Below are 27798 nucleotides of genomic sequence, written 5' to 3'. Positions count from 1 at the left end.
CTGATCCAGCAACCAGATGGGAGTCTTATTGATGATATCATGGTTTAGGAGCGGCTAGGTGTACACAGGGTTACATATTCAAAACACGTGTGCTATAAAGGATCAAAGTCTTAATTCTGTCCAGACCAGTGAACTCCTAAATGTCGGTCTGCATGGTGAATGAATGTGTGTGTATGCATTTGCACTGAATGTACAAAATATTAGGGACACTTAACTCTTTTCATGAAGTACACTGATGAGGTGAATCCAGGTAAAAGCCATTATCCCTTATTGATTTCCCTTATTAAATCTATACCAATCACAAAGGAGGAGATATAGATAAAGAAAAGCAGATGAGTTGGAGAAAGATTTTTAACCTTTGAGACAATTGATGTGGATTGCGCAAATGGTGCTGCAACTCCATATCAGGAAGATGTCTCTTAACATTTAGTGCATTCAGTGTATATACACATGGGCTCCTCAGTAAGTTCTCTGTTTCCGTCTGTAGAGGACATCCTGGACGAGGTGTCGGGGTTGACAGTGGAGAGTCTGGATGAGACTTTGGAGGAGGGATCTCGACTGGCCCCGCTGAGCCCCGGAGATCATCTGGAAGACAAGACCTGCGCTGACGCTGGACAGAAGGTAAGGAGGCCAAGGCACAAAGACAGGCACAGGTGAAAACATGCAGACATGCGTACACAGGCACATCTTTGATATTTATACACTCACACAAAAAGTAGAAGATTAACAATCTAGATCTGCAAAGGATGAAATACCATGCACACCACGTCAGATGTATTGTTGTAGAGAAAAGACAAAGACAGATGGCATTGGTATCAGTTTCTCAGTCTATGACCTGTGGCTCGGTGCTGATGTTTGAAGCGGCTGATTGGTTGCATTGTTGTGTTGCCATCTTTCAGCCTGCTGTCAAGCTGCTCTGGCTTCAGGGGCAGCGGACTCTGTTTCTCACTGTTTCTGATCTCAGTTCTGTCAGAAGAAAAAGGATAATATTATGGATATCAGTGACCAACGCTCCAGCACACTCCAGACGTGTGTGTTTGTATTTATGCGTGTGTGTGTGTGATAGAGAGATGCTGGAATTTCAGCCGTATGAGAATAAATGTGTTTGTGATTATGAAAAAAAAAAGCTCCGGCAGGTCTGTGTATCATCTTCCAAAGATTATCTCACCCAGGTCAGGTGTGTGTGTGTGTGTGGGGAAAGTGATAGCCAGTGAAAAGTTGGGAGATGTTCAGAGGCTTTTTCTCGTGTGATACTTGTGACCTTTTTAAACAAAGGTCATTTGATTTGCTGCCTTGGGACGGGAAGATCTGAGGCAAGTGCTCAGACACGTGCACACACACACACACACACACACACACACACACACACACTCATAACAACTTACATTCATGTGCATACAACTGCCTTGAAATTGTTCAAGCAACTACAGAAGGTGAGTCGCTGCAATGCGTCCTCAGTGTGGGATGGATTGGTGCTCTTTGGAAGTGGGTGTCAATTCAGTTGGAAAGAAAAAAATTGGGAATAATCCACAGAATGTTGTTTTCTGTGGATTTTTCCCAATTTTTGCTCTTCCCTACTGCCTTGAAATTGTTTTGTAACATTTTAGTAAGTTATCAAGTCTTAAATGTGATAATATTTAGTTAATTCAATGTTGAGTATAGTCTGTCTAAATCTATAACATAGATAGATGAACACTATAACCCAAATCATAATCTGATATGGCTAAATTTACCTACAGTACTGACAATATATTACATGACAGTGTGCACCAGTGTGTTCGATAGCTGTTGTGTGAACCTGTCCATCACACTCAGTCCTAGATAAGCACCTGAACAGATGTGTTTGTGTACAGTATGTGAGTGTGTGTGTGTGTGTGTGTGTGTGTGCTCACGCGCACAGAGATAGAGATAGACAGGTGTTTGTGTGAGTGAAAGTGCGAGGGAGCAGCATCACTATCTAATTAAGATTATGTCTGGTCTGATCAGGGTCGGCACAGTGATTGCTGGGACTCGCCGTGTGCCAGCCGGTCTCCCTTGGATACGGTTGTCACTTCCATTACCATGGCAATGCCTGATAACCAGTAACCACCGGAAACCATTTTTTTTTTACCTCTGTGTCGATAGCCCAGACATGAACAAAAGACAAGGGAAGGGACGGGGCTCTGTTCTCGCTGGATGTGTGTCAGTGAGCTTTAGTCTAGAGGGAAAACTAATGAGTGAGGTCAATGCTGGCTCTAGTCTAGACTCAGCTCTGTTGGGACAGTTCTGGTTCTGTGGCTCCAATGTGCCATTACTGGTTGGAGGGAAAAGATGAGAGAAATAACGACAGGATTCCCTGATACGGTTGGTAGGGCACCTAGATGGGGGAGATAGGGCTGTTCCAGTGCGGTTTAGTCTCTCTTCAGTACACTAAAGGGGGAAAAAAAAGTTATTCAGCGATTCTCTGACAGCTAAATGCTTCTATATATAAAACCATAACTATTGAACCCATAAAAAAACTACTTGAACCTCTACATGGTTCCTAACTGATATTTAAAGAACAATTACTAGTTCAAGCACTTGGCTCTTCATTAGTTCTTCCACAGTGTGATGAAGAGAAACACAAAATACTACATGCAGTCTGCTCTTAAATTAAATTTTAAATTAAATTGTGCATAATTTGATCAAATTCATCTTTTTGCACTCTCTGTGGAGTTGTGCCTTTATTTTGCATATACTTGAGTTATATTTCAGTTAACTGCTAATGTCGGAGTAGCTTTATGTCTGTGTATACAATAGAGACTCAGTAGAGACTCAGATTTTGTTATCTTCATTCAGCACAAAATGGATACCATATGTTGGGGGCGGAGGAAATACTGTATCACCCAACAGTCTGAGGTATGACACCTGTAGGGCCCACATGTCAAATAATGTGTAGTAATATTGCCCACTCTCCTTCTTCATCTTCATCTCACCTTTCCTTTCAGTCTATCGCCCTCTGTCACAGTCTCACATGTGCTGTCATCTGCATCCTCTATACTTCATCTGTCTTAGTCTGCCCTCCTTTTTTCTCTACTTGTCATCCGTCTATCCTTCTCTCTCCATTTCCCTTTGCCTCACAAGTTTACCCCCCATAATTCAGCGCTACAAGGTTATGTGTCTGTGTCCTGCCTCAGACAGGACAGCTCAGTGCCTTTCTCTCTCTATTTGTCCTTCCCCATCCTCTTATCTCCTCCATCCTCCATCCTGTGCCTTCTTGTGTTCTTTCTCTCCTCATCTTCGTCCCTCCCCATCTGCTCCTCTCACCCATCTTTCTCCCCCACCCTTCCCCTAATTTTCCTGTCCTTCCAGTTCTCCTCTCACTTCCTGTCCTCTTTCACCCCTCTCTCCTCTACCCTCCTCCCTCCCCAACTCCTCCACACCCCCCCCCTCCACCCCCCTACCCCCTGCTGTTATTATCATAAACATGAGGCCGCTGTTGGCTCTGGAACAACTCCCCCCCCCTCAGCCCTCCGCCCGGCTCTGAGCCCTGACCTGAGCCTTAAGCACTTGGACGTTTCCTGTGTCAACAAAGACGGTCCAAACTTGCCACAAAATCCTTGAGAGCTGCCGAAACCATGGCACCTCTCTTTCTCTCTTCTCCAAAATTTGGTTGCCCTTTTGTTTGTCGTGGATCACGCTTTTGTCTCCCTCTCTCCCCTCCTTTTCTCTTGATTCTTTGCCCTCTCCCAACCAGTCCGACAGGCTTCGAGAAGTGCTGAGGATTGTGTCTTACCTCATTTCACCCAGTGCCCCCGGTCACACTGTGGCAAGGCTGAGAGAAGAAGGAGAGAAGTGGGACAATTTTAATTATCCCCACATTCTAATTACTTCATTCTCCACAGTGATCCACATCGTTTAGTGGAGATAAATGAGTGTCTGGCTAGCCGGAGGAAACAGAGAGGTTCATTATTATAGACAAAGGATAGAGCCACCTCCTTAATATGATAAACCAACCACAGGGAAAAAAAAGGTGATTGCTTGGGATAACAGCGATAATAGAGATGACAGTGATTTGCCAGTGTTCTCCGAGATATAGTCAGTCTCACTGACGAGGGCTGGTTATAATTTACAGAGGTCTTTCACTTCTGCTTTGGGGCATGTGAAATGAGAAGTGCATTATTTTGGGGAGGAGGGGGTGATTTCTACTGTTTTTATCAGAGAGTTTGCTTTGATGGACGCTGAAAGTTGTATCTGTAGGCAAATAACTACATGCATGCATTACATAGAGCCTCTGTATATGCAATCACTGACTATTATGCTTGAGGATGATTCACTCGAGTACTGTACATCCCTATAGCCTTACAAATGAACTGTCTAAGGCCTCTTGTTTTCATTTCTCATCCTTCTTTCCCCATCCTCAGTTCCTATCAGCCCTTGCAGCTTTATCCTAGCTATTTTATTTCCCCTTACCTGTCCTCTGTCATTTCTCAGTCTTCCACTGGAGGGAGCACTGCGCTGATTCATGAAGACTGACAAAACAACAACAACAATGTTCCTAGTACTGAATATACAACTAGGAGCAGAATTGGTTCAAAATTAACCAAGTATGATTGAAACTATTGAATGGAATTACTCAATATTCAACAATTTATAGGTTTTATTCCTTGATATGTTGATCTAACGATATATACATTAAAATAATTGCATAAGATTGAATATTCTGTTCTGTTCCATTATATTAATGCTGGGTACTAACATTACATTGTGTGCCACCTTGAAAGCCTCACACCTTCCAGAGTTGAGGGGAGAAGCATGCAGATCTTGCTACAGTGAGAAAGTCAGTTGCGAAATTCTAAATGCTCATGCATAGATTTATAAAGATTCATGTCATGACATGTAATCATCCACTCACTTAATCATACAGATTAAATGATTAAAGTCTCTCTCGCTCTCTCCCTCCCTCTGTCATAGCTCATATCCCATCATTCCTTGTAGGGATTTATGGATTTGCATGTTTCCCTGATTTCAGATGAAACGTGAACTTTAAGAGTCTTACGCTCTCTCTCTCGCTCTGTGTGTGTGTGTTCATAGACATATATTGATATGTACATGCCTGTCCTCTCTGGTGTGTCTCTGAAGCATGTGCTCAAAGTTTCTATTGGCACTATATACATTCACATACTATATAGAGTGACATTGCTCCAGCTGGATGACATCAGTCCAGTTTTTTTCCTGTCAAATACCAAGTGTGTGTAATTATCTGTGGGTATGTGCATGCCAAGTGTGTGGATATGTGTAATCTCTGTTTATCCTGGCTCACACATTGCATGGTTTTAGCGGGCGGGTGTGAGAGCAGGTTTGTTCTTGCCTCACTGCTCCTCCCTCCCCCCTCTTCTTCCTGCTCTTCCTCTCTGCTGTAATGGGTGGGACTGAAATAGGCACTGTGTGTATTGGGACTAACTGGAGAAAAGGTATGGCTACCTGGAGTCTCCTCTCTATTCACTTGTTGCCTGTCTTTGTTTACTCATCTTTTGCTAAGCTGTTTGGTTTCATGTGTTAGGGAACAGAGCTCCAAGTTCTGTCTATTGGTGTGTGTGTGTGTGTGTGTGTGTGTGTGTGTGTGTGTGTGTGTGTGTGTGTGTGTGTGTGTGTGTGTGTGTGTGCACATGTTGCTGCTGGGTTTGGGATTAACAAGAAGACTGAGATGGTGCTTTGATCAGACTTGATGTGTAATGTTAAAACCAGTCGTGTTTGTGAGTATCATGCTTGGAGGCTACATTGCCAAGTTTTGACTTGATCATTTTGTTCGTAAGACTTGGGATTGCAAGTAAGATTTTAATCACAGAGAGTTAGAAAAGTACCAGCAATCGATATCCATACTTGGGGGAACAAAATCCTCACATTCTTTTCACATTTTCTTATCTCCGTTCTCAGATCTGCAAATCAGTTGAAAATCAAGGCATGGCCGCTAGTATTGCATAAGTCTTGTTCTTCAGGAATGACAAGCCTGCAGCAGGTATGATAATAGCACTAACCATACAATGATGCCACAGGAAAGTTATGTCAGAGCTTCTGAGAAAGAGACATGGTATTTGAATTGATCCTTTGAGCTCCAGTCAGACCGACATGGATCAGGTAGTATTTGCCAATAATTCTTTAGGATTTATCTGACTAATAAAAGGATGGTGTTTACTGCATTAGGGCAATTCAGATAGTGTCGGGTACGTTGTTAATTCATTGTGGAAAAGTGTATTAAATTGATTTTCACATTCGTTCCTCGGATTATCTAATCTTTCTGGCACTGATTATATTGTGCTATGTGGCAAATCTGACACATCTGATGCTCAGAGCAGTTTAAGAGAAACGCCAAGACTTATTTGCAAATATAAGAGAGAGTGAGCTCAAATACATAATCTTTACTTTTTTTCTTTTTTTAAGGCTGCTGTACTTTTCCAGTGTGATGGCATGAGTCTTTCTGGGCTGTGATGAGAGAGGAAGAGTGTGGGGGGGGGGAGAGAGAGAAAGAGAGAGAGACTGGCATGCCAGATGTCTGTTGTCTCTCCCTGTTTGACTCTATGGCTCTCACCACCCACTACTTCTTCACCTCTCACTCTATCCCCTTCATTCTCTCTCCCTCCCATCTCTTCCCCTCTTTTTCTCCATCTCCTGTGAGGATGTGATGTTTGTTCTTATTATTTAGTGTTTTCTTGTGCTGTTTGCTGGGCTGCTGCTTCTGCTTCTTGGAGAGTGAGAGAGAGGCAAAACAGACAGAGAGAGAGAGACAGCAAGAGACGGAAGATAGACAGCAACAGAGTGAGGGGGAAACGGAGAGATGACAGAGGAGGATGCAGAGGCAATCAGGGCATTGAGAGACAGACTGATTGGATAGACGCTGTAGGAGTGAGGTGACAAGGTTGCTGGTGATGACAGGGCTGTTGTTTATTGCAATCTGTTCTATTCAATCTGTTCAATGTCCTATTTTTTCAGCTGTGATGGTGTTTCCTTTAACGGCATTCAGTAGTCTTCCGCAGAGCAGTGTGAGTGCTGGATAGTAGGCATTTAATTTTACAGTTTTGATCAAGTCGGCTAGAGTAGTTAAGCATCCATCCATCTTGGGGGAAGATAGAAAACCTGCCTTGTCTCTGGCTTGAAAGACTGACTGACGCAGAGGAATGGAAGCTACCTGGACAGGACCCGACTTCTTCCTGAACTCTGTTTGACCTGCGAGACCTGAGCCAGCATGTCAGCCTTTAGGAGGAGCAGGAACTCCAAACACTCGTCCGAATCCATCTATGATATGTTACAGCTGGTGAGCATTACACTCTGGTGTGTGTGTGTGTGTGTGTGTGTGTGTGTGTGTGTGATGTGATCGCTTGTGGTGTCAATATGGTCCTGTCCTGTAGGGCTCAATATGTTCATCATGGTACCAACAAGGTTAGGGGTTCGATTCCCACTGGGCCACCCATTCTAAAGATGTATACAAGATTTGTGTCTGCCTATGCATTGTGATTGGACGAGAGGTGTTCTATGTTCTGTGCTTATATAAAAAAAAAAAAACCTTTTTAACTCGAAAAGTATCACTCTGCCTTGTTTACACTTGAATGGAATGAAGCAAACAAAGATCTTCAATGCGTAGCAATGCTGAACTGTGTTTTTTCTTGGCAGATGGTAAAAATACATTTATGATATTAAAACCCCAAACCTTTATCTTCTATCTGTTTCATGCTTGATACTACTGTAAAAATGTTGTATAAAAGCAATAAAATTCTTGAGGTCCTGCTACACTGTGTTTATTGGCACCAGTGCCAAACATGGCACTCCCTCATACCTTATTACTTAAATATACACTCACAGTACAGCAAGACACTTTGGATAAGTGCCCAACAAATGGCATATCGTCAATTAGGGCTCTACAGTTAATTATATAAAATCGTATATTGCATTTTTAGTTTTCAATTATTGATTGTAGAAGTAGAATAGTTCCAATAAGGAAACATTTCATTTTGAATGCCCAAAATGGTCGAAACAGTTTTGTTCTTTAAATCATCAAATCAAATGATAATGATATGTGTCAAAATAATCAGAATTATTATTTTTTACCATATTTGTGTCACCCTTTTATCAACACAATAGCCAATTGAAGATTTGTGCATTGTCACTCTTGACTCATTAATCACTGCCGGTGCAGTCTATCTGTCTCCATCCCCGTCCTGCTGCCATCTCTCTGTCTCTGCCACTGCTCCATCTGTCACTTGGCTGTCACTAATTCCTCTGGCTGTCAAGGGTGAAACCCCATTAGGAGGGGCAGGACCGTCAATGTCATTGCTCTGTTTCATGTGTATACGGACATACATGTGTTATCCCTGCATCATTTTCTCTCTCTTTTCGTCTTTTTCTTTCTCTCTGTCTCATTCTTGCTCTTTCTCGTCATTTTTGTAAATGGATTTGAGGATGCAACCTTCCTTTCCCGATTACATATTGCTTACATAAGTCAATATGGCAACATATTTTTCTCTTTGCCTGTTTTGTGTCTTTGTCTTGTGTCTCTTTTGAGTGAGACCAAGTAGGGGAGTTTGATTACATTAAAATGTGTGTGCAATGCAAGTTAGAACATGATTTCTGCTGGTCTGTCAGTGTAAGTGGTGCTGACGTTGCAGTCTAAAACATTTACCAAGGATGAGCTCTATGATCTGTTGAGTTTATTTCTTGTTGTTGTTTTTACATCGCGCACTTCTGGTGTATTTGTTGTGGGTAGATGCCCTTCAATGTTATGAAAGTAGTTTTCTTCAAGTGGCTGTAGAGGCTTGTTTTGACTTGAAGGAATGAGATTCAATATCAAATCTGGCATGTCTGTCAAATCCTGTGTGTGTGTGTGTGTGCGTGTCCAGCAGTGTGGTAGAACTGGTTTGAATACCACAATGGAAAATAGTGTGCGTCATGAGCTCCAGCCCACCAGGAGACAAGCCGTGGAATCGGCAAAGACAGCCCATGTCCCGAGTTGACCAGCCGTCCTTAAATCAATCAGTAGAACGGCACCAGCAGACGCAGTGTGTTATGAGGGATGACAACAAATAAACACTTTCACCATGCACACACAGATGAGGGCTTTGTATCTTTGTATGTCATGTATGTACATATTGCTGCAAAAATATTTCTGAAATGGCGCTGAAATGACAATGATGGATGCAGGATTGAACTGGATGCATTAATCACATCAAACTGAGTCAACCAATTTGATTGCTCATGCATTGTGTTCCGTCTACTATACAGAGATACACAGTTTGGCAAAACAGACAGTAGTTCCACTATAGTGAGTGACACTATTGTCCTGAGTTTTGCTGCTTTGTGGTGGTTTTAGTGTGTGTGTGTGTGTGTGTGTGTGTGTGTGTGTGTGTGTGTACTGCAATAGAGTCCAAAATCTCCCACACCTGGTAATTCTTCTTCCTTGTTAAGTGATTTTTCTCTTCATTTCTAAAAGCTTTACTTTATGAATGGTTGTTAGGGTTAAAATTATTGTGTGTTAAGGTTAGGATTGGGGTTAGTTTTAGGTTAAATTTTGAATATAATTTCATTGCAATTAGTAATGTGCTGCAATGTGTGTGGGCTGAGCTCATTCATTTTCTACAGATTAGACTGTCATCTAATCTATTAGACGGTGAAAGGATGTTAATGTTCCTCTCTCCCTCTCTCTCACTCCCTCTCTCTCTCTGTCTCTCAACAGACTTCTCAGCCTTTGCAACAGCCTGTCTGGTCTTGGCACGCAAACAATTTCAACAGTAGACAAATCCACTAATATTTGAGATGAACCCCTAGTTAGTGGTAATTTTGATCAGGCTTGAGTTTAGGTGGTTGTACTGACAAACATTGAAAAGATCAATATTTGTGTTTTGCGTATTGTCATGTCATCATGGTGCGTTTCAGATTTGTCTTAACACATCCACACCCATGGTATTCTCTCTCTGCCTCCCTCCCTCCCTCCCTCCCTCCTACACGCTTGTGTTCATATTCAAGGCCTTAGGACTGTGAAAGAAAGAACTAGATGTGGACAGAACCTCATGATCCTGTCTATTTCTGTTCTTGTGTGGGTTTCTTTGTGTAATTCCTAACCTTGCTAACATGCTTCTACACTCCTGTTGTACATTAGTTCCTAACAAGACTGACTGTACACATGGTACCAGGTACAAGTTGTTGTTGAAAGTCAGTGAGCCTCACTCTGCAAAACTTGGGACTCTCATGATCTCCACTGCCGCTGGATAAGGATTTTATGACATTCAAGTGAAACGGTAGCAGCAATGTTGGATAATATCTGCTGGTAGAGCCAGAGGCAGGTAGAGAGGGATAGTCCTGTTTTGAAGGTAGCCACCCATTATTGGAACACTAGACCTGCTACCTTAGGACTTGGCTTGGCAGGACTTGGCTTGGCAGGTCTGTTCATGTTTGGCATTTTTTATACCAGGGCTTTGGGTGTGGCATTGTTTAGGCAGGTTTTTCAAGAATGTATTTGTAGGTTTGGTTTTGTATCTGTGCTGCACATTTATTATTTGCTGCAGTTTTTGACAAAAGCACATAGATGCACTTTTGTGTGTGTGCATCTGTCTTTCAAACGGTGAGGAGATTTCCACGATGTTTTGTAACTGAGTTTTCCATCTGTGGATGGTTATAGTGTATATCAGGTAATTGCACTTGGATGAGCATAGGAGGAGGGGCTTTTCAAGTTCAAGAGCCCTTTGAAGGCTACATTGAACACATCTGATTTTTTTGAATGAACCTCTGTTAAGAGAAAATATTTCTCTTTCCTCAAGGCTCTCAAAAACAATGCACCATTCTCAGCACACTGGTGAACCTAGTCTGGGACGACAGCTACTTTTCAACACAACATGTTACAGATGCGTGAATAGCAGCACTTCTTGACCTACATGGTGTGTTGAAAAGTAACACAACAAAAGATGTCATTCTAAATTCCTAAATGTCTTAAAAATGTGTAGAAATATTTACTTATAAGTATAAGTTTATCCTTCTATTATGTTTTCCCTCTCCTTTCTTCTGCAAAAAATATATAGCAAGGATATGAACCAATGATATATGGTATACTGTATGTAACTGGAAAATTAATTCTGATTTCTTGAAATAAAAGTATAAAACAAATGTGTAGAAAATGACAAGATGTCTTTGTTTTGTCTGTCTGTCCAGAGCACGGAGCAGGTCACCGCCTTCTGCCGCAGTCTCCATGACATGAATCCCCTGGAGTGCCCTATGTCATCCTCCTCTTCCTCGTCTTCGTCCTCCCTCTCTCCCAGCCCCGTGTCAGCCATACCGCCCACAGCAGGCTCTGCCACCCAGAGACAGCTCTCCCACGCAGATAAACTCCGCAAGGTCATCAGTGAGCTGGTGGAGACAGAGAAGACCTATGTCAAAGTCAGTACCAACTCTGTGGAGAGTGTGTGTGTCAATCTACACACGTCATTATCCAGTCAGTCACCCAATGATTTCTGTATTCTTTCACTGACAAAAGACACTCGCAGGATCTCATGTTCATGACCATTTGGGCAAAGCTGCACTCAGTTATTGTGATTGTGAGTGTGACAATCAGCCTGATAGGCATGCACTACATTGACATGTTTTCGGCGTTTTTGTTTGTGTCATGGAGGATTTGGTTCACACCTGTGACATCTGATTTGACACCCTTCACGTTCTGTTATTTAAATTCAGCCACGATGACACCACATTAACAACCTCACCACAAACAGAGACCTACAAATGCTCTGTTTCGTACCTGTGTGAACATCTGATCTCACACTGATCTCATTCATATCTCAAATGCTTACGTGTCTTTCAGGACCTGAGCTGCCTAATAGAGCGCTACTTGACGCCCTTGCAGAAGGAGAGCTTCCTTACACAGGATGAGGTACTTTCTTCTTGATCTTTACCACCCAAGATGTTGTAGGTATACTTAAATATAACTCTTAACTGTACTCTTAAGGTGAAAGCATTGTCAGAATGACTCTTCTGTGTGTGTTGTAGCTGGACGTTTTGTTTGGTAACCTTGGGGAGATGGTGGAGTTCCAGGTGGAGTTTCTGCAGACCCTAGAAGATGGAATCAGACTGGTGCCAGATCTGGACAAACTGGAGAGGGTGGAGCAGTTTAAGGTGAGGGAAGATTGTCTTGCTAATTTTTCAATCCTCCACCTCCCCCAGTACACACAATGACATCCCAGTGTCTCTTGCAGAATTTTTTTTTTTTTTTTTTTAAAGATGTGGGGGTTGGAAGTAATTTTGATTCTGAGACCCAGGTTCACTCCTGGGCCCAATTCTGGATCAGTTCCAGTAGGTGCTGCAGTTTAAGAATCACTCTTATTTGTATGTCTCCATCATGATATATGAACATGATATATGTTGCAATTGTATGGATACGTGTGTTTACCCAAATTTGTCTTGGCCAGACTCAGCAAGAAGTACAGGTCATTTTATTTAAATTTTGTCTAGTTGTTGGGGTCACTGCAGCTAAATGAATGTAAAGGAAACACTGCATTCTCATTGAATTTTAAAAGGAGGGGCCAAACACAACTGAGCTATTTGCTTATTCTGCAATGTGTCACTCAGAAAAGTGATTTTCTTGCACAACAAACAGCTTCCCATTTAGATCATAATACATGTGGTGATTGAAGGTACCTGGACTGGAATCTCCCTGGAGAGGCTTGATGAATAATGGATATTTACATTGTGATACCATAACATGATCCTCTGTCACGTGTCTCCACAGAAAGTGCTGTTCTCCCTGGGTGGTTCGTTCCTATACTATGCCGATCGCTTCAAGATATACAGCGCCTTCTGCGCCAGCCACACCAAGGTCCCCAAGGTCCTGGCTAAAGGTGAAGACATGCACACACATTCTTAACTGGTGTTGATCACACAGCGCTCACTTGCTCCTCTGATAGTCATAGTATACTTGATAAGCATGAGCGCAGTATGTCAAAGATGACCTGAAGGTGGTTAAGACCTTTTTTTTTTATGCTCTCTACCATCCATGACATTGCCGTAAATCTGCACTGAGTGGTTGTTGTAAGGCTAGTGATAGCTGAAGGGCTACTGTAATAGTATAAGAGGAGGCTTGGCTCAGTGAAGAAGATGACAGAACCACAAGCCAGAGGGGAGAGCGCATCAAAAGCCAAACTACAAGCTTATCATTGTTTCAGTCTGCTCATGTGAGCTGCAGCAGAGGGGCAGCTGCAGTATCAGCACTCTAAACTCTAAAGACACAACAGTTAGTTCTTTGAGACTAACTCACTGTGCAATTGATCATACTGTACAGAAGCATTTGAAAGTGCAATGTGGAGTCTGATTTGTCTTAAAAAGAAATAAATGCACACAACAAGTTTCACAAATGCCATTCAATTTGAATAAATGTTTAACTTAACCATATTTAACTTGCTATCCATTTTCGTGCTGCCTGCTTAGTGGACAGTTTTTCATCCTAAAATATTAGAAGCACTCCATGAAGTACAATAGATTACCTTTCATATGCAGTTGTCTTTCATTATATCAGCTCATGTGTTTGTATTTCCTGTGATGGACTGGCAACTTATCCAGGGTGTTTCCCTGCCTTCCACTAGGTGTGTACTGGGATTGGCTCCCATCCCCCGTGACCCTGAAAAGGAATAAGTGGATAGAGTTAACTAAATGAATGATTGATTGAATGAACGCTCGTATTTCTGCTCCTCCAGCTAAGACGGACCCAGACTTCAAGGCTTTCCTGGCGGAGAGAAACCCCAGACAGCAGCACTCATCCACCCTGGAGTCGTACCTGATCAAACCCATCCAGAGGGTCTTGAAGTACCCACTGCTGCTGAAGGAGCTCTACTCTCTCACTGACCCCGACAGTGAGGAACACTACCACCTGGACGGTAAATCTCTGTGCCTGTCTGACTGGACTGGCTATCTTTTCTTATTCATGTGTACTTTTTGGTGTAACGCTTATATACGGTGTAATACACAGTGTATGTGATGGAGATTAAAGTCATTTCTGCTCCTCCAGCTAAGATGGCACACTCATTAATTAGTCTCTAACATATTATGGTATGTATAGTATGAGTTTACCATGATCCCTCTTTGTCCACTCAGTTGCGATGAAGGCCATGAACAAGGTGGCGAGCCACATCAACGAGATGCAAAAGCTTCATGAGGAGTATGGAGCTGTTTTCGACCAGCTCATCAACGAACAGACTGCAGATAAAAAGGAGGTATAAATCACAGTGGCCATGATGTTTGATATGATGGCAGTAGTCGTATATAATAGAAATATTCAGAGCATGAATGCCTTTTAGTAAAGATAATCTATTGTGAGTCCAATGAGTACCCCTAGATATCTTTTAAAATATTGTTTGATCTGTTTAGCACATTAACTCCCTGTGTGTCCCAGGTGGCTGACCTCTCGATGGGGGATCTGCTGCTGCATGCTACTGTGGTGTGGATCAACCCTCCATCCTCTCTGATCAAGAGCAAAAAGGACCCAGATTTGGCTGCTTTCGGTAAGCCTTAGCTTTAAAGGCCCAATCCATATTGGATTACATGCAGTATGACGCCCTATGTTGAATCTCTACCGCACTGCCACTGCTTTTAGTAATTTATTGGATCGAAGATTTTCGATTCTAAAGGTTGTCGTCTCAGCAATTTACACAAAGGCTGGCAGTATGTGACAACTGAACATGAATTTTGCATGCATTTTTGATTCTGTAAAAGGTGTTTACATTTTTTATACGGTTTTATACACAGGACACACAATTTTGAGTTATGGTGGGTTAAAAAGCTCCAAAGGCTTATTTTTTCAGCTGCAAGTCAAACCCTTGGATCTATATGAATATATATATATATATATAAAAAAATGTAGATAGTAAAATTCCAGACTGTATCTTTATTGACAGGCTTGGTCATAAAATTACATAACTTTGAAAATCCTGTCATTCTGCAGGATTTGACATGACAGATGAACTGGAAAGAGCTCATCTTCGTATATTAAATACTAGAGAAATAATGTAGGTTGTTCTGTGGTAGATGGGCAAACTCAAATATTTTTAGGTTGTAGATGCTCTGTGCACAGCGGGACTTTTCCCAGGTGCTGTTTGGAGCAGGAATAACTACCCACACAGCAACAAAACAATTCTGCTTGAGCTGAATTGAATACTTGAATGTCTTCTGCTCGAGAGAAACATTAAATATGACCGTAATGGAATAAGTCTGAAGACTTTCAGTGTGTGGCAGCATAATTTCATTGTCTGTCATGGCACTTTATCCCAGATCCCATTAGATAGTCTGCTGTCGGGTGATATCTCGGGTGGAACAGAAATAGACTTGGTAAAATGCCCAATACATGGGCATATTGCATGAGGGACCTATCCATTATCATTTTTTACTTTTCATGTGAAGTGCAGCATTTCATATTCACATTAATGGGATCACACTCTTCCCTCAAAAGTGATCCAGACCCACAAGCGGCACCTGCCTTAAAATGCGACTTGACTTGGGACACTGTGAATGAATAAATATTACATCCATAAGGGCTTTCCCTTGCAAGGCGATAGTAAGCGAAAGTCATTGCTTTGTATTTGCCATTTCGTGACTCTGGTCCATTTTCATCTCTCGTGCTGCTTATGTGTGTCAATAGTTTCAGGCATTTTTTTCTCTTAAATGCTGTATCTGAAAGACTCCATTGACACGATGCCGCAAGCTCTCGCTGTAGTAAATTGTGCAGCAGGATGTCTTTTATATATGTGGTGAATGAGTGCAGCTCATCCTAATGGTTTCTCTCATTCTCCTTCTTCATCTCTCCCTTGCCCTCTTTTAGTGTTCAAAACAGCAGTTGTCTTTGTGTACAAAGACTGCTCCAAGCAGAGGAAAAAAATCGTAAGTGCTATTTTTCCTGTTTTCTGTTGATTAATTCCAGTCTGAGGCACACTGTGTAGGAGGATGTCTGTTGACCGGTTGGGGGGCCCAGGGCCTTCCTCCGCAGTGCTTTTCAAAGTGGCTTTTTATTTTTGGAGGCACATTGAGGCCACAAAGAAATTAAGGTCAGCGTCTTCCATCATGGAGACTGTAGGCAGAGTTTGTGAAAGAGAGCAGTAATAGGCTGTAGACTAGATTTAAGACACTATACTGCACCCCACTACAGTACAGTAGATGGTTCTGTCTTTGAAACCACCCAACCAATCACTCTTCTGTTACTGCACTCTTGCACCCTCTGCTGTCATGTTGATGTATTGCAGTGCTTATGTTTGATATCCAATCAATATCTCTATTCCAGGGTGGATCTCATCGTGCGTCTGTAAACGATGACAAGGATCCCTTCCGTTTCCGTCACATGATCTCAACTGACTCTCTCCAAGTCCGTGCCCTTGCAAGTATGTCTATTTAACTACAGTAGCTTGCAGCATAAATATTTTTCTATTCTCGTGTTGCCATTCCTCCAAAGTCTCCTGAAGCACTTTACCCACTGGTGAACTTGACATTCAGAATGAGGTTCCTCAGGGGGTGCAAGCTCAGTGATTGGTCAATCTCACAGCCAATCATACAGTCTTTGGCCAGTTTTGTAATGGGTAAGGTGTTGGCTTGCTATTTCAACAACAACCTGAATTTAGCTAAAAGTACAGAACAAACAAGTAAGACAGGTGATGAGGTGTTTAATGTAGGCCTGACACCTCACCGATAAGTGACACCCCTCTTCAGCTGGCTCATGTTTCCCCAGCTTTTCAAAATGGAGTGAGATTAAGGCTAGAACCTAATATAATTGGAATAGATGAGCTGTGTTACCTACCTCATTCCATAGCCAAACAATTTCATTTTCATTACATTTCTTGACTTTTGCTATCTGCTCATTAGTCTGCTATCTGTATTGGACAAGAATTGGCTTGTTCAGACGGAGCTCTTTGATGAAGCCCGTGGAGACTGTTTAATCTCTCTTGCCAGGGGAGCACAGACCGCAAAATTGATATTGTCAGTCAGCCAAATGCTTGTATAATGGAGATGGAAGTCTATTCACTATGGGGAAAAATGAGCATGGGTTTTGGATTTTTTTTTCATTTTCTACAGTTTGTGTTAAATACATGCATAGATGAGCTCATACTCTGAGAATATCTTTGTTGGTCGTTTGAATTCAGAAGCTGGAAGCTGCACTGAAAGTCTGTGTGGTTACCTAAAGTTAATCTCGCAATATTATGAGAGAGACACTTTGTCCCAGGACTTTAGGATCAGTATTCTGGTGGTGCCCGTACACAATTTTTGCTCCTGCCCCAAGAAATTGTTTGTACATCACTTCAGGCCAAATCTTACATTATAAGAAATGGAATGAATAAATCCAGCATTTTTTATTTCAAGGTCATTCAAAGATTATTGGCCTGTGAGAGGGTTTGTAACCCAAACCCAAACCTCTGAATGTCCTCTCCCACCAAAAATAAATGATAATCTTTGTAAACAAAACAGATAAATACTCATTAGTAGATCTGCACACAATCTTCTTCACATCCCTTTCCTAGACGAACTTTAAATCAACCCTCTGGCAGTTTGGCTCAAGTGTGATCATTAATCTGCCTAATGGTCAGTTGTTAAAGGGAAAGGAATTGATGACTGAAATTAAGTGAATCCTTTTATAAATGTAGGTCACATCTCTCTCTCTCCCCCACTTTCTCAGACTCTGAAGGTACAGCAGTGTGTGAGATAGTTCACACAAGGTCTGAGTCTGAGGGAAGACCAGAGAGAACCTTCCAGTTGTGCTGCAGGTATGTTTTTTCCAAATCCTACACACACAAGTTCAATTCCCACTGGCCACCTATATTCAAAATGTATGCACTCATGGTACTGTAACATGCTTTGGATAAAAACCTCTAAATGGCTTATATTATGATTAAATGGTGTATAGTACTGCATGTGTGGCATAATGCGATTGTGTTCTTACGAGAGTGTGTGCGTTTGTCCCATTTGCAGCTCTCCGGAGAGTAAGAAGGACTTCCTGAAAGCAGTCCACTCCATCCTGAGGGAAAAGCAGCGTCGCCAGCTTCTTAAAACAGAATCTCTGCCACCCAACCAGCAGTATGTCCCCTTCGGGGGCAAACGCCTGTGTGCCCTCAAAGGGGCGCGGCCCGCCATGAACAGAGCGGGTGAGAAAGCTTAAGACCATCCATATGCTGTTGGGGATCAAAGAACAAGGGACATTTATTATGCCAATAATTCCGCACACTTACTACATCTATAAGAAAGTTTCTACATGACTTTATTTACATAAGATATGGCTTTAATTGTGTGTTGTAATCCTATTTCCACCAACTTTGCCCTGTCTGTTTAGCATCGGCTCCGTCTCGGACACTGGGCCGCAGGAAGCTTGTGAGGAACCGCTTCACCATCGACACCGACCTGGTTTTCCACGGCAACAACAACAGCAGCAGCGACTCCGACCCCTCCCACCATCACCCTCCCTACCCTTCCGCTGACTCGCCACTGTCCCAGCATGCCCTGCTCCAAACCCACAAACCTCAAGGAGAGGACACGGACCGCTGGGTGGAGGAGCAGTTCGACCTGGGTTGCTACGACGACCAGAGCGTTGAGGCGGGGCAGGTAAAGGAGACGGACATTTTGAGCGACGACGACGAGTACTGCGAGTCTGTCCGAGCCTCATCGGCAGAACCCGCCAGCCTGGAGGGGAAAATGGAAGGACTCGATCTGCGGGACGGAGAGACGAGGAGCCACAACCTGAACGGAGGGGTCGAGACAGAGACGGGAAGTGTGCACAGTGCGCTACAAGAGGAGGAAGGTGATCAAATGAACCGTGCGAGTGATTCGGACTCGGCCGCCTCTCCTGGGCAGGAGGACTCCCTCCAGTCCCCCGGTGTCCCCCTGCTGTCCCGCTGCACAGCCCCCCCTCTGAAGCTCACTCCCTTGAAGCAGTGTGCAGTGGAGGGGGCCGCCGACAAGGACCACGACGTAATCTGGGTGCGGCGGGACGACTACGCCAACGGGTGCAACAGCGACGTCTTCTGAAGGGGAGCGATGGCAGACGAGGTAACGAGAGGATGGATTCTCCCACTCCGCACAGACACTGGGAGTGGGAGGAAGGAAGTGGGAGAGAGATAGGATACAAGCTTTAAAAAGGAGAATTTGGAGGAAAAGACATTATATAGACATGTATAGAAGGAATTAAAACTCAAAACAATCCTCCCTGTGTCTCGACTCAGCCTTCTCCTTCCCACTTCACCTGCATCTCCCATGTTCTGACAATCCCGAGGCACTGAGGCACCAGTGAGGGAGAAAAAAACCCCATCTTATCCTGCTCTATCTGGGGTTTCTGTTGGGGCTGCAGTTCCTCGTCCCGAGCTGCTTAAACTGAACCAGAAGGAAGAGCGAGTCCTCACTGTTTTGGACGTACACCCAGGCATAATGCACACCTGTGGGATCGTATGTGAACGTATGAATAAGACCTCCACTGCATGTACACGCGAGTAGATGAGCAAGTGTGTATACACAAGTGCATCCAGTACACAGAAGCACAGACACAGAGACTCCAGGCAGCTATTGTACCATACACACATTACTGAAGAGACGTGATCACTGAACTATGACCTTCTGGACAAAAAAATGTCTATTTTTCAACGCAGGATTGTGGGTGTTATTTTTCTCTGACTCAGAAACTGTGTTTGTACTTTAACACTCAAGGGCTGTGTGTTACTGAATTTCTCTTCAGGGGTTTTTGGCTTATGACTGCTGTGTAAAATATAGTGAAATGCAACTAGCTTTATTGTGCTTTTATTGTTTTTAACTTAATATCAGCCGCACACTGGTGTATAGTCAGGAGTACAATAGAGTGCCGTTAACCTCTTGTATATTATAAAAATGCATTGTTTTGAAGCTCGCTCATGTCTCCCAGCATATCCACTTAAATGTTTTGGACAATAGATATTCTTTATTTCATTATTACCTTATTTGAACTTTCTGTTTACACCACATTCAACTGCCCAGTATTACAAACCGCCCCTTGACCATCCATCAAGGGAACATCAGCATGTGTTTGGTGCCAGAAGCAGGCTTATACCACAGGAGAGCCATTAGCCTACTTGCACACTTCACATTAATATTGTCAACATTTTGTTTCTTAATCTTGGTCATGATCTTTCATTCATGTTCTTTTGGTAACTCATAGATCTTATCAAGAGCTTTAATTTAATATACAGGACCCATTTTTGCCCGAAAGGCCACTTGTGCTCTTCTGGCTCCAAGTCCTTGATTAATTATGTAATAATACCCATACCAATCCTGTTTTACTTGAACTTTCTTTGTTTTTTTGAAAGGAGGCATTCAGCAGAGACAGATTGGAGACCGTACTGTAACTCCGAGCAGATGAGCAGCCATACAGTTGACTTGTCATCCTCTGACCGATTTTTGGTATCTGCTTCTGCTCTCTCCGCTCCTTTCTGCTTGTCCTGCCAAACAGCACCATAATCACAAAGGAGTTGACTGAGGCAGACAGGCCTTAAATACAAGACAGACATCTTGAAATAGGACAAATTTACATAAGAAGATCAAGTGTACACTCCCAATTTTCTTTCCACTTCACCCTCTCTCTCTCTCCCCCTGCATTTCTTCCCTTATCCACTAGGCTGTGCTGTTTCACAACATCTCATCACAACAACACAGTGGTTGCTCAGTTCAACACAGACATGCGCACCTTAATGGATGTATTGAATCTGCACTTATTACCCAACTGTGAGAGAAAACCTGTGAGCTACTCTGGTCACTGGGACCCAGGGTTTAAGAAGACTGGGGGGGAAATACACTTTGGATGTTCTTGATGTTACTGTCTTCTTCTTCTTCTTATGCTGATTTATTAGATTTAGCTTACAGGGTGATGAGGAACTAGTTTTAACCCAGTAAGGACCTGTTGTCCTTGAGACTGTGAGGTACAATCACCTGTCTATACTATAGAGGCAAAGAGCCCCTCTGACTTTCCCCTTTGTACTTTTAAAACTGTGTTCGTACATACAACTGTGGAGTATTACCATTTTTATGTTATCAGGAAAATAAATTTTCTAAATTTAATTTTCTTTGAAAGTGGTAATTATTCATCGCTTTAACAGCATAACTTTGAAGTTGAAAAAGCATGGAATTGGGAGTTACAACCTTGTGTATATGACTTGAATTGGTGAGTTTTTATATTTTCTGGTAACAATCCAGCAGGTGGCACTAAAGAATAATTTTTAATTTAGTGTAATTATCTCAGCCTGAGTTATAGGATCTTCTCAGAAGTTGTGGTAGATCACATTCGTAGGTGGTCAAATGAAAGGCAAAGTAGGTTAGTTAATCAACTACAGACAAAGTTGTAGATCTAATTTCCAATCTGAAAACTGCATTCCATGGCAATGGCTTTAGGGCTAAGTGTGAGTGGAAATAAAAGGGGAGAAAAAAACATTCTGAATTTTGATGGGTCACTTTACTCTTGTGATGATGAACAAGTCTTATTCTGAGGGCAATTAAGAGACCCAGACGATTTTAAAATTTTAAATAAAAAATTAAAAGGAATGATAGCCCCCCAGTTAATTGAACATATGGCATGGAATAAAATACCAAATGGAGTCGGGGTTTAACGAGCACTTTTTTTTTTAACTAGGTCATCTTGAAAGTATAATTTATATCTGAAATGTCAAAGGCAAGACTACAGCTGCAATGAATGGGAGGCAGACTTTGATGACTGTGATGATGTTACCCATACTGAAGAAAACACATTCCACAGATACTTCAGAGTATGTTCAGTGATGTGTTTAGTTGTACATATGGATGGCATTTTTTCCAAAATATCTTTTAAGTAGTCTAAATATATTTTGGACTTGCAAATATATTGGTACACTGCATAAGAAGAAAACTAATTTCCAGTGTCCAAAATATAATTTTTGCATGTTTTGAAGCATAGCTAAACATCTAAATGGGTGTGAAATGTATTGTTGCCATATGAGTAGACCTAGAAGGCTTATTCTGTGAGTTAATTAAGGTTGTCTTTAACTATTTGTCAGTGTAGGAGCTCGGTGGAATTACAGATCAGAGGGTCTATGGTTATAGCTTTGAGAGAGAGAGATCACGAATATTATGATAGAAACACAAGTAAATTCTGAGGTAAGGCGGATCTTGCTTTTAGACATCAATCTGGTGCACCAAATTTTAAGTAGGGTAAACAGCACCGGAGGGTAGAATTTGTTGGCTGAAATCTCTTTGCGTCTTTCGGGTCTCACTTTGAATCAAGCATGTTCCACAGAGCAACAGCCTGAAACAGGTTTTCAACCCAGTGGAAAATAATCAGACATGATAGACGTGCCCTTACGAAAAAGGAGCAAGTAATCCTTTAATTAATTTCAGAAGGATACAGGTCTATAAATGCCACAGCAAATATATCCCAAATGTCAAATAAATAAATCCCAGTATAATTAAAGGAATAATAGTGATAGGAGATAAAATAAACAAAAGAAAAACAATAAGGTACGATCAGGTCACTATAAACGGCACACAATAAATCCATCTAGGGATATTATAAGGATATTACAGTGAGTGATTTTGTTTTCGTGCGCAGTTGGCGCATCAGGTGGCGCTATGTATTCACAGCCCAGATTGGAATCTAAAATTGATGAGCCCCTATTCAAGAAGGCCGGGACCGCAGGGAGCGTTCCCGGCCGTCCGGCCAGATAAAGACCTTTCTCTGCTGCAGCGGGAGATAATCTGGCATCTGCACTGTAACCTGAAGATTATTCTCCTCTCATCAGGACCGGTGCAGGGAACCGCTGCCAATCCATCTGCTCTTTAATCCAAGTCGGAGTCAGCCAAACTGGCCAGAGATCGCCAGAATTAGACCGGATGTGAGGTGAATTTGCCTTCAAAATAAAAGCGTAAAATAATAATTACAAATGTATTCAGGTGTGTAACATTTTAGATTTTTCTCATTTAGGCTACTACAAATCCCTCTTTAAAAATATTATATTTCCAAGTAGAAAACCTACACCGTCTCTACATGGAAACTGTATAAACTTGGTGAAATAATGTTGAATAGACCGTCCTATCGTCGCTTAATCTACTAACTGGAAGTTATTTTTTCTGATATGATATCACAGGCCTATTACTCAAAAACGCAAGATGTTTGTCAAAAACGGTTTAATTTTGAAAAACTTTACCGGAAGTCGTTTTATTTTTAATCTGGTTGGCTTGACGCTGATCTCGCGCTCCTATTCCCCTCTGCTCCTGCCTTGGATGCGCACCGAGGTCTAGTGAGTAAAAAGTGGACGTGTTCAATTTAGTCTGCTATTTTTCCACAGACTGTTTTTTTTTGTTCACAAGATGTTACCGAATGATTGAGGGTGCAGGGAAGTTGGTTTCATGTGACCGGTGGTGATGATATTTCGTGTTTTTTATGCGATGGAGTAACGCGGAGTGGAAAGGACCGTGTTGGGAATAACTTGGGTTGCGTTACGCGCTACTTGCTATAGGGATGGCGCGCTGGTCACTTCACTGCGTGGATAGAGGCTGTTTCTCTCTGTTATAATGTACCAAGCGCCGTAAAAAAAAAATTCATGGTGAGTTCGACTAGAGCACTATGGAGAAAAGAAAGAGACTTTTCACCTGTCTTCTCTTCACGGCGCAGCTCTGTCTGAGCTCACCACAAGTCCTCAGAATCGGTAAGCGCAACAGCTGTTTACGCGCAGTAGCCTCCTGTTGGCTCTCTGCGTGTCTGACTGGACTGGACTGGGTCAAATCCTATTATGTACAGCTATAAATTGTTCCATCTTCAGTCATACAAAAGAGAAACTGTATGTCTTGTGGTGCGTAACAGTGCTTAACTAGAACCAAACGGATAATCACTATAATAGCCTGTTCCTATAATGTTTTATATGAACATGTGGTGTGTCTGTAGTAGCTACTCAATATAGTGACCTTATCGTGCTTTATGTTATTTTGTTATTATCTCATATGGCATCAAATATGGTGTCAATATAATAGTCCTATAATAGGGACGGGTTAGGGTTAAGAAAAACATAGACTCCACATAGCCTAACTATAGACTAAGTCGACTTAGTCTATGTTTTGGTAAGTGGAGTCCACGTTTTTTTTTCTGGGATTATGATCGTTATTTATCGTTAGGAAGACCTGGCTATCAATCCAGAAGAAAATATTTCCCGCAACAAAAGACAAAATATACTTTGTCAGCCTCACTTCCCGCTGCTTACTCCTATGATTTACTTCAGGAGACATAGACGTTAGTTGGGTATGACCAAGGTATTGGCACTCACTATGCATTTGCCTAAGTGAGCTCCAAATTTGATCTTGTAGTTATCAGTGTGATGGAAAGCAAAGATCAAGCAAAAATCGTTAGAAATAATTTATTTTGAAGTTAAAAAGATCTCAGAGGGGGGCATCCGGGATCGATGTCCCAAGCTGATATTTATGTCTAATAATTTATACCACTAACAAAATAAAAATATCTTGCCAGTCATTGCTCCATTTGACCTCAGAAAATCTGTCGGTATACAGGCAAAGTTTTTGTGGCAAATGACAGTATTTGATCAGGGTCATAGGCTTCAGTGAAGTGTTTGGAGGTAGAAGACTTGATTCAAATCGACTCGAATCAAGATCATCTCATCAATCAGTCGTCATATTTTGTCTTTTTCAAATGAACTGAATGCCATAGCCGACTGAAATAGAGATGCACCTGTAATAGCCTGGTACGTGCGTGCATATAGGCTACACACACACACACACACACACACACACACACACACACACACACACACACACACACACACACACACACACACACACACACACACACACACACACGTGAAAGTAATAGATTATTGATTCCCATGTGTTCCTCTCGCCACCAGAGACCCCTGTTGGAGCATTCCCATTCAAAACCACGTCCCCCCGCAGCACATCTTCACTGACACTGAGTACGCTGACAGCCTCTCCATCACTGAGATGGATGTAATGGAGGCAGAGGGGAGGGCGATGTAATCATCCACAGTCCTGCTGTCATATAGACGCCGTATAGTGAAGTTGAGAGAAAGTGAGAGGTTCACCTCTCCGTGATTAGGCAGGGAGGCTGGTGACCGCTGCGTGGTGTGTTCATTATCTGACTGGCGCGGTTTCAGGCCGTATATCAAGCCGGAGTGGAGGAAGTAATAGTGGCTCTAATTTACTGAATAATTCGAACTTGTGTCACTGGCATGGTGACATTTGTCGTTAACGTGGGGAGATACAGTAGGTGAACGACGAGGTTGTCTTTTGCCTGATCTTGGATCGCAAAAGTTCCTGTGGCTGCTCCAAAAAATGTTGTGCACATGCTCCAGAGTATGTTTAGAGACATGTTTGATACTCTGTATTTTGGACAATGGAAATAGCCTACATTTTTCTTCCCACGTGTAGTAGTATGTAGTAGCTTACATCCAAGTAATTAAAAGCAGTGGCGTAATTGTGTCTAAAACATTGGGGGGGGGGGGGGGGGGGGACTGAAGGTTGGGGGGCTGGGCCTCCCCCAGAAAATTGTACTAATTAGAGGTCCAAGCACATAGTGCTGGAACCCTATTTCCCTATTGCATTGTCCGCCATTTTGAATTATCTAAGAAACACTTTTTTCGCAACTCCTCCTAGGCCGTTTATCCAATTCACATGAAACTTGGTGTGGAGAATCTTGGGACCGTCCTCTTTCAAAGTTGTATAAAGGTTATTGATAGGTCAAATGGTTTGGCTTTTATCGACCAATAAACTTTTAATGAAACACGTCATAACACTAAATTGGCCATAACTCATTAACCATTCATCTAATCAAGCCAAAATTTGAAAAACATGTTGAGAAGTGTTGCGTGAACACCCACAAAAGCATTTTGAGCTCTACCACTAGTGGGCACTACAAATGCAAAAAGTTAATATCTCATAATTGACTGCATAGAGTTTTGTGAACATTTTTACACATGTTCTAGGATGATGTCCAAGTCGATCCATGAAATTTGGTCATTATTGATGAAAGTGGGTGTGGCTTATTGCATAATAAACAAATCTTCATTGGTATTAAAGTCACACCTTCAAAAATTCATAAAAAATCAGCTGTATGTCCTAGAGAGCTGAAATTTTCAGAACATGTTGGCTGAAGTGAGATAAATCTTTTGTACACTGGTACCTACCCCCGATTCTGATGTTGTCCCCCTCTGTTTATAGCAAAAAGTGATTGTGATCCCATAGTGTTGTCCTCCTAAACCATACGTTACAGGAAAAAAACAACATGATTTTTGAAATCGCCATACCTTAGTAAACAGCCCAATTAAAAATTAAAAATTATAATGATATCTTGAAAACTGAGTGCACAGCAGATGGAAATGTGCAGCTGCAAATAGTTTGATAAATTGACAATGTGTTATGTTCAAGATAGTTTGATCAATCTTCATCAAACTAAATACAAATGATGTCTGGACTGTCAAGATGATGTCTGTAAAGCCATGTGTAAATTGATAATGTGGCGTGCTAGTACAGTTGTAATATTCTTTCTGAGGCTTTCAATATGGGTTGGAGTAGCACCTGTGACCTATCACTTGTCCCTTTGTTTTGTTTCCCCACTGTGAGACACACCAAAGTGGAAGTTGGCAGAGTGGTAAAGCTGAGGTCTTTGGACCACAAGGTTGTTTGTGAGTTCAAATCCCTGATGAACTGTGACCATTTTGAAGTTTCATGAAAAGTATATCAACACTAAATCACACAGTGCAGAAAACTCAAAGCAGGTGTTTGACATCATCTGTCAATGGCAAAATACCTGAATGTCATCACTGATTGGGGTGTGGCCAGACCTTTCAACCCATAGAGAGCAGTGCAGCAGCAGTTTTCTGGCCCATGTGACTTACTGTAATTTTATTTGTTAATGGAGAGCACTACAATGTTTTATAAAGTGATTAGCACTGTCAATCATAGGCTGCAGTATCACAATACTTTGTACCTTTAATTATTTCTCCTCAGTAACCCTGTAATGGGAGTTTAGCTCAGTAGGTAAAATGTCTGCCTCTTGTGTGGAAAGTTGTGGGTTCAAATCCAGGCTTGTCCTTTTTGAAGTCAATAGTTGTCAAGAACAAGCAGTATGTGTTCTAATAGGCAGTCAGGCCATTGTGTGGTTGCAATGAAGTGATGTACTTTACAGAAGTCACGGGCCAACACAAAAGTTGGTGCTAAGCTGTAATTAACAGAGTGTGTGCCTGATCTTCACATCCTGTCAGCTTTTGTGTGTCTGCAGAGTAGGGGTTTCTAGCACAACTTCACCTACTTCCAAGGTGCATGGAGAAAGGAAAAAAGGTCTAAAAAGGTCAAAACTCCAGCAACACTTGTAGTATATAGAACAACTTTATTGTTAGACCAACACGTTTCAGCTTGTGGCCTTCATCAGGGTCCAGCTTTTGTGTGTCTTTCTACCTTCTGTTTTGTCTGTTTCAAATTGTGCTTGGACCCTGCAATTGCTGCTTGCGGCTATATTTTTAAATGCATTTCCTGCAGTTCTACAGACTTTGGCATCACTGTTGAGCTTTCTTGAATACAGTAAAAGATAGACTAAATCACCTTCACCAAAAAAGGAAAATGCTAAGTGACAAACTATTGCTATATATAGGCCTAAGTTTTGACCACAATTAAAACAGTTGTTTTAATACCATCTCTATTAGTTATATAGTTTTTTCTTTTACAGTGTAATGTGTCTACTTGGAAAAAAGATCAACACAACCAACTATCCTACATGAAACGTGCATGACTGAACACATATTACATTCTCTTGTTTAAAGACCACTAGCATTGTAT

At 42.0% G+C, this 27798-nt stretch overlaps 1 protein-coding gene across 1 annotated transcript in view; it reads left to right on the top strand.

Annotated features, from left to right (window-relative positions):
* LOC139661314 (rho guanine nucleotide exchange factor TIAM1-like) overlaps positions 1-21415 on the top strand; it is a 65691-nt gene extending 44276 nt beyond the window's left edge. The window contains exons 17-30 of the mRNA XM_071539749.1: positions 488-621; positions 11152-11376; positions 11798-11866; positions 11983-12108; positions 12722-12830; positions 13683-13862; positions 14080-14198; positions 14378-14486; positions 15800-15858; positions 16256-16360; positions 17641-17726; positions 17932-18104; positions 18290-18429; positions 18487-21415. Of these exons, the coding sequence (XP_071395850.1) occupies positions 488-621; positions 11152-11376; positions 11798-11866; positions 11983-12108; positions 12722-12830; positions 13683-13862; positions 14080-14198; positions 14378-14486; positions 15800-15858; positions 16256-16360; positions 17641-17726; positions 17932-18104; positions 18290-18429; positions 18487-18981 (2129 nt within the window). The 3' untranslated portion in view covers positions 18982-21415. The remainder of the gene's footprint in view (positions 1-487; positions 622-11151; positions 11377-11797; positions 11867-11982; positions 12109-12721; positions 12831-13682; positions 13863-14079; positions 14199-14377; positions 14487-15799; positions 15859-16255; positions 16361-17640; positions 17727-17931; positions 18105-18289; positions 18430-18486) is intronic.
* Positions 21416-27798: the final 6383 nt, after the last annotated feature.

Source organism: Centroberyx affinis, unplaced genomic scaffold, assembly GCF_046629955.1.
Source record: "Centroberyx affinis isolate AG114_WGS23_722 - 3 ecotype Tasmania unplaced genomic scaffold, CSIRO-AGI_Caff_v1 ptg003508l_1, whole genome shotgun sequence".
NCBI lineage: Eukaryota > Metazoa > Chordata > Actinopteri > Beryciformes > Berycidae > Centroberyx > Centroberyx affinis.
The sequence above is the reverse complement of the archived record's forward strand: the minus strand, read 5'-3'. Positions and strand labels throughout refer to the sequence as shown.